The sequence below is a fragment of the Chroicocephalus ridibundus genome, chromosome 14 (assembly GCF_963924245.1).
Source record: "Chroicocephalus ridibundus chromosome 14, bChrRid1.1, whole genome shotgun sequence".
Classification (NCBI taxonomy): domain Eukaryota; kingdom Metazoa; phylum Chordata; class Aves; order Charadriiformes; family Laridae; genus Chroicocephalus; species Chroicocephalus ridibundus.
The window spans coordinates 8,827,337-8,836,738 of NC_086297.1; the positions used below are offsets into that span (position 1 = coordinate 8,827,337).

The 9,402-nt window shown below is 63.0% G+C and overlaps 1 protein-coding gene across 1 annotated transcript; it reads left to right on the forward strand.

Annotated features, from left to right (window-relative positions):
• The first annotated feature begins 4,152 nt into the window (after positions 1-4,152).
• On the forward strand, positions 4,153-8,674 carry UBALD2 (UBA like domain containing 2). The gene is made up of 3 exons (XM_063351859.1): positions 4,153-4,321; positions 4,959-5,021; positions 7,638-8,674. Exons 1-3 carry the CDS (start codon positions 4,202-4,204, stop codon positions 7,956-7,958), a joined length of 504 nt encoding a protein of 167 aa, XP_063207929.1. The 5' UTR covers positions 4,153-4,201; the 3' UTR covers positions 7,959-8,674.
• The last annotated feature ends 728 nt before the right edge of the window (positions 8,675-9,402 follow it).

The window sequence follows — 9,402 nt, forward strand, 5'->3', positions numbered from 1 at the left end:
ACCGTTCACTGGTCCCCCTTGCCGTGACCTGCCCTCCCTACCATCTGCCCCCCCCCAAGTCACATATCTCAGTGACCCCTGCCCACCCCAGTACCACCCACCCCACTGTCCCCACCTGTATCACCCTCCTCCCACCCTCACCCCCAGCCCCACCAGCTGGGTGACACCCAGCAGCAACCTCACCCCGGGGACCCCCAGCCCAGGGACACAGGGACCCCCCCGGGCTGGCTCAGAGCACGGCCCCTCTGTCCCCGTAATCCCCCCCAGCCGCTGGCGTGTCCCCTGGGAGAAGGCCAAGCCCCCCTGCCTTTTCCCAACAGGTCACCTGGTGCAGGGAGAAGGGGACGGAGCAGCCACCAGCACATGGGCTGAGCCCCTCCTGCACAGCACTGCAGGGGGGAGGCAGGTTAAAAGCCCCCCCGCCTCAGTGCGCACTTCCATCTTCTCCATCCTGCCTTTCCAGCTCTGCTCCACACCAGGAGCAGCTGCGTTTGCCGGGCGCAGCCTCTGGAGGCAGGGAGCTGCCTGTCTGCTCCGGTGCACCCCAACGCACCCCCAGGTTCCCCCAGTTCCCCAGCGTTAAGCTACTGGGAAGCACTCGGCACCTTCACATTTTCCCCTTGGAGATGAAGGTGAAGGATGGACCCTTTGACCGCTCGCTCAAAAGCCCGGGTGATTAATTAGGCCTGCAGTGCAAGTTAGTGGAGCATCACATGATTTTCATTTGAGTTGATAACCCGAGTGCTATAAATATCAAATGGGAGATGTGCAGAGAGGAGGACCAGCCGCCCCGATGTCCTAGGCCACTCAGCGGTGACGAACAAAGGCTGTCCCCGGGGCTCCCGGCTTCGTGCCCTCCCTGCAGAGGGACACAGGCGTCTCCCTGCCCGTTTGCATTCTAACCTGCACAGCCCCAAGGGTGGCTAAGAACAGCCAGAAAGAGCAGCCACCACCATGGCAAGCCCAGGGACAGCTTTGCGCCCCATTTGTCAGCCTGCTGCCGTCACACCGGGACCCGCAGCCCCCGCAGTGACACCGCGTCTGAACCGCTGGATGTCACACCCGGGCTGGGTGCCAACGGGAGCATTGGATGAAGAAGAGCCGAGGGCGACATCAAGCACCGGCAGCCGGCTCCGTCGGTGCTGGAGCTCATCCCCGAGCCCCGAGACCCCAGGAGCTGATCCCCGCTCGCCCCAACACACATTTTGGGGACCCCGTTCTGCGCATCTGTCATTAAAACACCAAGCCCAGCATTGCCGAGCTGCCGGTGCGGCCCCGCTCCCCTGCCTCACTCCAGCCAGCGACGGCAGCGAGAAACGCGAGCCTGGCAGAGGGAGCCAGCACATTTCATTACCGGCACACAACAGACTGCAGGGTTTTAGTGCAGATAATAATTCAAAGTTATCCCCGTGCAGATCCATAACCCAGCAGTCATTACACGCAGAGCTGCTGCGTGCATGCACGGCTTGTGGGCTTTTTTGCTTTTTTTTTTTTTGCTTTTTTTTTTTCCCCAGCCATTGCTGCAGCGGAGGATTTTGTAGGACAGTGCCGCAGTGGAGCGCGGGAGCCCAGGCAGGAGCTGGGTGATGATACGGCTTCGAGGGCACGTTCCCTCCCAGGCCTGCCCAGCCGCGTCCACGCCAGACCCCAGCACAGGACAAACCCCAGAGGGGCTGGACCGGCAGGGCCGCAGGGAGGAGGAATCCAATGCATGGAGAAAAAGCAACACTTAACCCCAAACCCACAGCTGCTGCTGGGCAAGATGCACGTCTGAGGCACTCGTGCCGCCCGGCCGTGGGATTTGGTGCGTGTGTTTGGCAGGGAAAGGGGACGCTGCTCCTGCCTCTGTGTGCTGAGAGGGAAACTGAGGCACGGGAAGGTGCAGTGGTTTGCTCAAAGGTTAAACAGGAGAGCAAGCGGCTCTTCCACGGCAGCTCTGTATACCCAGTATGCCCAGTCCACTCCCAGTTCCTCCAGCAGTCCCTGGCACCCGCTGCAGAGCCAAGAACCCACCCCTGGGCTGGCTCTTGCCCCAGCACTCCCACATCCTTTTTCCCTTATCTTTCCCCAAATGGTGCCCCAGTTCTCCCCACCCAGCCCTACCCAGAAGCTGCCTCAGCCCTGCAGGGCGGCAATGGCTGGGGAGGGGATGGGCCCTTCATTAGTGGGTGCTGAGCCCTAACAAGGGCTGCCGCATCATTAGCGCTCCCCAGGCTGGTTCCTGGAGCGGCTCCTGGCCGGGAAGGTGGAGTGAGGTGCTGGGACCCCACACCTTGCCTGGAGCGCTGACCCCACAGCCCCTGCGGGTCCCAGCGGGGTGGCAAGGCAGCATTCCTGATGGGAGGATGGAGGAGCACCTCAGGCAGGATCAGGCCAGGGAGGGTCGATGGCAAACCCTGCCCCGGCTGCAAATCCTGCCCCAAAAAGGGGCTTTTCCACCAGCTGGTTGGCGCGGTGGGAAAAGCCGAGGTGTTTGCAGCACTCTTGCGGTTCCCCATGGAGTTTCATTTCGAAGGACTGAAGGTCCTGCCTTGCTCTTCCAAACGTCACAAACGCTGTGTTTTATCACGGCCTCAGACGCCCGCTGCCTGCGTGAGCCCCACTGGCGTGTGAGCGAGAGCTCAAAGCAGCGTTTCCCTGGGTTTTACAGGCAGGCACTACCCGAGGCCGGTTGCTCACAGCTTTCCTAACTCAGCTGGAAGCCGCCTGTGCTCGCACCCGGGTGTTTCTGGCAACAAGGAGCTCCCAAGTGTTCCCCAGGGCTGGTGTAAAGGGTCTGTACACGGGAGGCAGATGGGTCTGGGGACCTGGCTTCACCTGGAATCGCTCCCTTCACACCTCCACCTGCCTTAGGGCCGGTTTTGCCCCAGGAGGACGGAGCTGCCAAGATCTCAGCTGGGCAAGCAGGAGCCTCCGTACCCATCGCTGCATCCCGGTGAGGGGGATCCCCCCTGAACACCCCAGCGTGACACCCAGCCCGCGGAAACCACGCACTGGGACCACCTTGCGCTGGGGGCTGAGCCGGCTGGCCAGACCCCCACTGCCACGGGGCCATCGGGACTTTGCCGAAGTCCCACGCAGGCCCTCGCACACCGGCTGCTGGGGGCAACCAGCCACAGACCCCGCTTCCGAAGCCTCCATCCCTCCCCCTCTTTACTCCCTCTCCCTCAGCCGCCTCGTCACCATCACCACATTCAAACCTCTGATGGCTCTCGTCAGCTCGGTCTATTTTCACACCATCCATTTGTGAAGTCCCCGGTTTATTCGGTTGGGTTTTAAACGCCGCTTTTTTCCTTTTTGATTGAACGCTTCCAGGCGTGCGTCATACTTGTCCCCAAACCCGGTGGGGACACACTCATCAGCAGGGGAGCTTGCCCTTGCTGGTTGGGGCTGAAGCTCATTGTCACCAGGATTTTAAATATTATATTACAGAATAAAACAACCCAAAAAGCCAAACCTGGGAGCTCCGGCTGAGCCCCTGGGTCCCTCCTGCCGAGGCTTCCTATGGAGCGGGGAGGGGGGACAGGGGTGAACTCAGGCCGGCTCCCTCCTCTTGCCCCACGGCCTCAAGCTGGGGTCCCTGCCTGGGGGAGAAAGTGAAGGGGGGGGCAGCAGTTAGAGCCCTGCCGGGGCGGGGGGGGTAAGGGGGGAGACCCCCCCCCTGGAGCGGCCCCCCCAGCCCCGGGGCCCGCAGGGTGGCAGAGCCCCGCCCGGGGAGCGGGGGGGAGCCCCCGCCCGCGCCTCTCAATGAACCTCCTCAATGAACGTGACGTCACCAGCACCTCCCGCAAAAAAAACCCCAAAACTCGCCGCGCAGCCAATCAGCGGCCGAGCCGCCTTCCCAGAGGCCCGACGACCAATAAGAGAGCGGCCTGCAGCCAAAACACAGGCGCTGGCCAATGGGAGCGCGGCGGGGCGGGGCGGAGCGGCCGGGCAGCTGGAAGATTCGAACCGAACGCCCGTCGGGGCGGGCGGCGCGGCGGCGGCCAATCAGGGCGCGGGGGCGGGGCTTCCCTCTGTGTGTGTCTCTGTGTGCGTGTGCGTGTGTGCGTGCGTGCGCGCGCGGCCCCCCCCGCCCGTGCCCCCCCCCCCCCCCCGCCCCCCCCACCGCCCCCCGGTGTCGGCGCGGTGCGGGGCGGCGGGCAGCGATCGGCGGGGATCCCCCCCCCCCCCCCCGCCCCGCCAACCCCCCCTCCCCGCCATGTCGGTGAACATGGAGGAGCTGCGGCACCAGGTGATGATCAACCAGTTCGTGCTGGCGGCCGGGTGCGCCGCCGACCAGGCCAAGCAGCTGCTGCAGGCGGCCCACTGGCAGTTCGAGGTACGCAACCACCCCCCCCCCCACACCACCCCCCCGCCAAAAATCGGGACCCCCACCCTTCAAACCGGGAGCCCCCACCACCCCCCGGCCCGCAGAACCACGGGGCGGAAGGTGGTGTGTGGGGGGGGGAAGGCCGGCCCGGCCGCGGCCCACCGACACGCGTGGCCCGGCCGCTGTGTCGTGTCCCCCCCCCCCCTCCCGCCAGCACCCACGCGGGAATGGGTGGGGGGAACCAGCTCTGAGCCCCCTTCCCCCGGTCTATTTATACCGGGCCGTAACCCGAGCTGCGGCCCGGCGCCGGGGGGGTGCCCCCCACATACACACCCCGAGCGGGGGGGCCGTGGGTGGGTCCGCTGGGGGGGCGGCGGCGGCGTGTAAACAAGGCGGGGGGGGGGGTGGGGTGGGCTGTGCCCCCCGCCACGGGGGCGTGGGAGCGATCCCGAGTGGGTCGGGTGAAGGGCAGCACTAGGCCCCCCCTGCCCTGAGCCTGGCGGGGGGGGGGGGGGGGGGCGCCCGTAGGGGGGGTCCCGCGGCGGGTGGAGGGGGGACGAGCAGGGGGCTGTGGGGTGAGTGTGTGTGTGGGGGGGTGTTTTCCTTCCCCCTTTGTCTGGGGTGGGCTGACAGCTTGTCCCCACAGACGGCCCTGAGCGCCTTCTTCCAGGAGACCAACATCCCCAGCAGCCACCATCCCCCCCAGATGGTAAGTGGGACCCGCACACCCCCCCCCCACCCCCCCGCACCCCTACACCACCCCGCAATCCCCTTCCCACCCCCCCACAATCCCCCAACCCCCCCCCTCACACCCCTCCCAGCACCTACCAACCACCCCAAACCCCCCACCTACACCCACCACCCAGCTCAGGACCCCCGCAGATCTACCCCCCAGGGGGTCCGCAGCCTGGTGTGTGTGTGTGTGTCCGTCCCCCCCCTCTCTCCGGGGGCGGCGGGGCTGTCAGCTCCCCTGCCAGCCATATTGCTCTGCGCCCGGAGGAACACGCAGCCGGCGAATGTAAACACGAGCTAAAATGTCTGCCAGGAAATAGTTTGTCTCTGCGAGCATCGCGCTGCAAGTTGGGCTCCCCGGGCCGGGGCCGGGGGGGGGGAGCACAGGGACCCTCACCGCTCCCCCCTTCCCCCAGACTCCACTTGACCTTGGCCGAGGGCACGTCCCCTTGGCCGAGGGGAGGAAGTTATTCCCCTCCGGGGTGGTTTTTGGTGTGTTTTTTGGGGTTTTTTTTTTCCTCTCTCTCTCTTTTTTTTTTTTTTTTTTTTTTTTCCTGGTGAGGAACTAAACGGTGCCGCGCGCCGGGGAAGGAGTGGATCTGGGCTAAGCCGTTTTCCTTATTTTATTTTTTTTTTTTCCCTCTTTTTCTCCTGCCGTCAGGAAATCTCCAGCCGGCCTGGCATTGCCGGCAGCAAGCGCTTTCTCTCTCGCAGAAAGTCATTTTGCCGGCCGGCTCCCACTTAAACCCCTTTTCTGTCAATTCCTCCTCCTCCCCCTGCTCGTTTCCTGCCCGCCCCGCGGAGGGTGGTCTGGGGGAAAACCCTCTTTCCCCGGGGCTGGGGAGAAGGGTCGGAAGAGCCAGCGGGAGCTGCCGGCCGCGTTCAGGCCTTGCCGTGTTTTCACCCCAAAAGCCTCGTCGGGGCGATGCCCGCTGGGTGGCTGCGATGGGGGGCAGGCAGGACGCACGTCCCACCGATGGCACGGTGGCCATCCCATCGCCCAGCCCAGCACGGAGGGTCGGGGGCTGGATGGCTCCTCTCCCCCCTCCCCGCGGTGTATTCCCAACACCGTGTGCTCCACGTGGTGACAAAATACCTTTTACCCTCTCACCAAATATTCCCACCTCGCATTTTTGGCATTTTTTGGTTGCTATTTCCCCCCTCGCCCCCCCCTCCCCCCCACCCCAGCATCCTGATTTCTGCAGCTTAAAATGCCCCGCGCGGCTCGGGGCGAGGGGTTTTTACGGTGGCGGTTTCTATTTCTTTTTCAAGCAGCGGAGAACAAAGCTGCGAGCGCAGCGTGGGGCGGTTTGTCGCCTTCGCCCCCGCCGAGGGGAGGGTTCCCCGTGCCCGGTGAAACCCCCCCCAGGGGGTCCGGGCCACGGGGAAGGGACTCACCAGAGCTGTTTGGTGTCTCGGTTGCTGGCATCAACCCTCCGACAGCCAGGCAGCTCCTGCACAAAAACGTGTCAGAGGAGGAAGGCAGTAATTACACTGCAATTTTTATATTTCTCTTTTAAATTTTTTTTTTCTTTAATTAATCCAGCAAACTCTACCCCAGAAGCTGGGAGCCATGTCCCCCCCCCCCCACTCCAGCATCGTGTCCAACCTCAGTCCAGGGCTGGCGGTTGGCACGTGTGTGTGTGTCTGTGTGTGGCCACGTTGTTGTTTGTTTTTTTCAAAACACAGTCAGTGAAGCTTTCTTGGGTTTCTTAGTTTTTGCAACAAGTATCTTTTCAGATACTGCCAAACTTATAGGCTGGGTTTTTTTTGGGGGGGGGGGGGGGGAGGGGGGAGGGAAAGCTGGTTTACCATCACTTTGGGGAGAGCTCTGTCTTCGAAGGGGTCTGGCCATGGAGGGGGAGAGGGGGGAGCACCTGCAGCGCGCCCAGCTGCTCCTCTGATGCCGGTGGTCACCAAGGATGGCTGGGACAGGGATGAGGAGGAGCCCGCAAGAGGGATTCAGGGCTTTGCGTGTGCTGGGGCTGCCGAACCAGGGGCAAATCCCAGGATAAGCCCCAGGAAGGGGGAGAACGCAGCAGACGTTCCCCCTCAGCGGCGTCTCCCCCATTCCCCATCGCTGAAGGCAGCAGGTGCTGCCCTGGCCCCTCGGCACTGCTCGGCTGTGCCCCGGCCTCCGACGGGAGCCGCAGCTCCATAAAGGCAACAGAGATTCGGGGCAGATTTAATCCAGAGGGGTGAAGCCCCCTCCATGCAGGCACCTCTTCCGTGCCTGTGCATCCCCCTGCCCACACACCCCGTACCCCTTTCCTGTGCATGTACCCAGTTTTGCTCGACAGGTCCAGCAGTAGGAAAGGTGACCCCCTGCAAGACCGTCTCACCCTGGGGACCAGGCTGGATGGGTCAAACCCAGCCCTGGCTGGGCTGGAGACCCTCCCCATGCAGCCCCCACACCTTTGGGGGACCCCAGTGCCAGCCGGACCTGGGTTCCAAGCATCCCCTGGGGCCGGGGGTCCCAGGTGTGGGGTGCAGTCAGGATCCACGGTGACGGGTCCAGCTCTTGCAGGCAGCTTGGGACCCCCCAGAAGCATCCATGATGGATCTGACGCCCACCTTCTCCTCTCCCCCGCAGATGTGCACCCCCAGCAACACGCCGGCCACGCCGCCCAACTTCCCGGACGCTCTGGCCATGTTCTCCAAGCTGCGGACCTCCGAGAGCCTGCAGAGCAGCAACAGCCCCATCACCTCCATGGCCTGCTCCCCCCCGGGCAGCTTCAGCCCCTTCTGGGCTTCCTCGCCCCCCAGCCACCAGCCCGCCTGGCTGCCCCCCTCCTCGCCCACCGCCCACGGCCTCCACCACCACCTGCACCACCCGCAGCCTGCTTGGCCCCCCGCCCCCCCGCCTGCTGCCCCCCCACAGAAAGCCATGGCCACCATGGATGGCCAGAGATAAGACTGGGTTGGTGGAGGGGGGGGTGGGGTGGGGGAGAACAAGGTGGGGGGGGCCGGGCCAGGGCGTTGGGAGCGGGGGCTCCCCCAGAAACGCACTGGAATAATTTTCTAGGTTTTATTATTATTTTTACAGGGGGGGGTGGATACACTGCTGGGGAGGGCACCGGCCCGTGAGAGCCTCTAGCTGGTCTTTTCTCCCCCCATTTTATTTTTTTTTTTTTTTTTTAAATATATAACTATAATATATAAATATATCTAATGTATATAAATCCAGAGAGAAGGAAGCAGCAGCACAGAGGCGCTGCCAGGTGGGGGGGATTTTCCCCCCTATGTGTCCCCCCTACCCCCAGCACCCCTGCAGCAGAGCAGGAGAAGGAAGTGGGGGGGGGGGGTAATGAAAAATAAATGGATGGAGGCAGCTGTTGGCACCCTGGATCATGGCCACGGAGCTGCAGGTGCCCCCCCCCCCAGCTCGATTTCCTGGACACTTGTGGCAGCTCCCAGAGCAAGGCGCGCCTCTCCTCTGCCTTCCGAAATTCAGCTTCTTGCACAGAGCCCCCGGACCCCCCCCCCTCACCCCGTCCTCCCTCTGCACCTCTCCAGGGCTGGGGGGGGTGGTGGGGGAAAGGGGGCTGTGATTTGTCAAGGTGATGCCCGGCCTGTCCCTGTGACCACCATTTATGGCCCTTTCCCGGGGAGGGGGGTGGGGGGGGAAAGCTGGGTTTTTGGGTTTTTTTTTTTTTTTTTTTTTAGTTTTCAAATCAATCTTGCTTAAAAAAAAAAAAACAAACAACAAAAAAAAGAAAAAAAAGCAACAAAAAACAGGTTGAAGGTTTTTTATTAAATAATAACGAATTAAATAATAATAATGAATTGAATAATTAAAAAAAATAATCACTTTTTTCACACCAGCTGTCCATCCCCAGCCGCCCGGCTGCTGGATCTGTCCCACGGGACCCCGGTGCCTGGCAGAGGTGGCCGCTGGACCAGCCCGGCTTGTGCTGTGCTGCTTTGGGCTACCCGGGGCTGGGGTGGCCCCACGGCAGCCTCCAGGGCAGGCAGGAGGGACCAGCGGGACCAAGGGGGAGACATGGGTGGGGGAAAAGCTGTCACCCCACGGGTGCCCTGCCATCCCCGTTATCCCCATCACACCCATGGGATCCTCTCCCCCAGCCTGCCCCGGCTGTACCTTCCTTTTGCGTGAGCCCAGGCAGCTGCTCGCCCAGTTGGTCCCTGCGGATGCGGCCGTCCTTCCCCAGCAGATCCGTCACGTTGCACTGGGAAGCAGAGAGCAGGCTGGCTGAGCCACAGGGCCAAATTCAGCATGCCCAGGACACACTCCTGCACGCAGCTCACCCTGGGGAAACTGAGGCACGGACCTCCCTAGACGTTGAGCATCACCCTCCCAGCCTCAGCTGCCCCTGCCTTTTTCCTACCTTCATCAT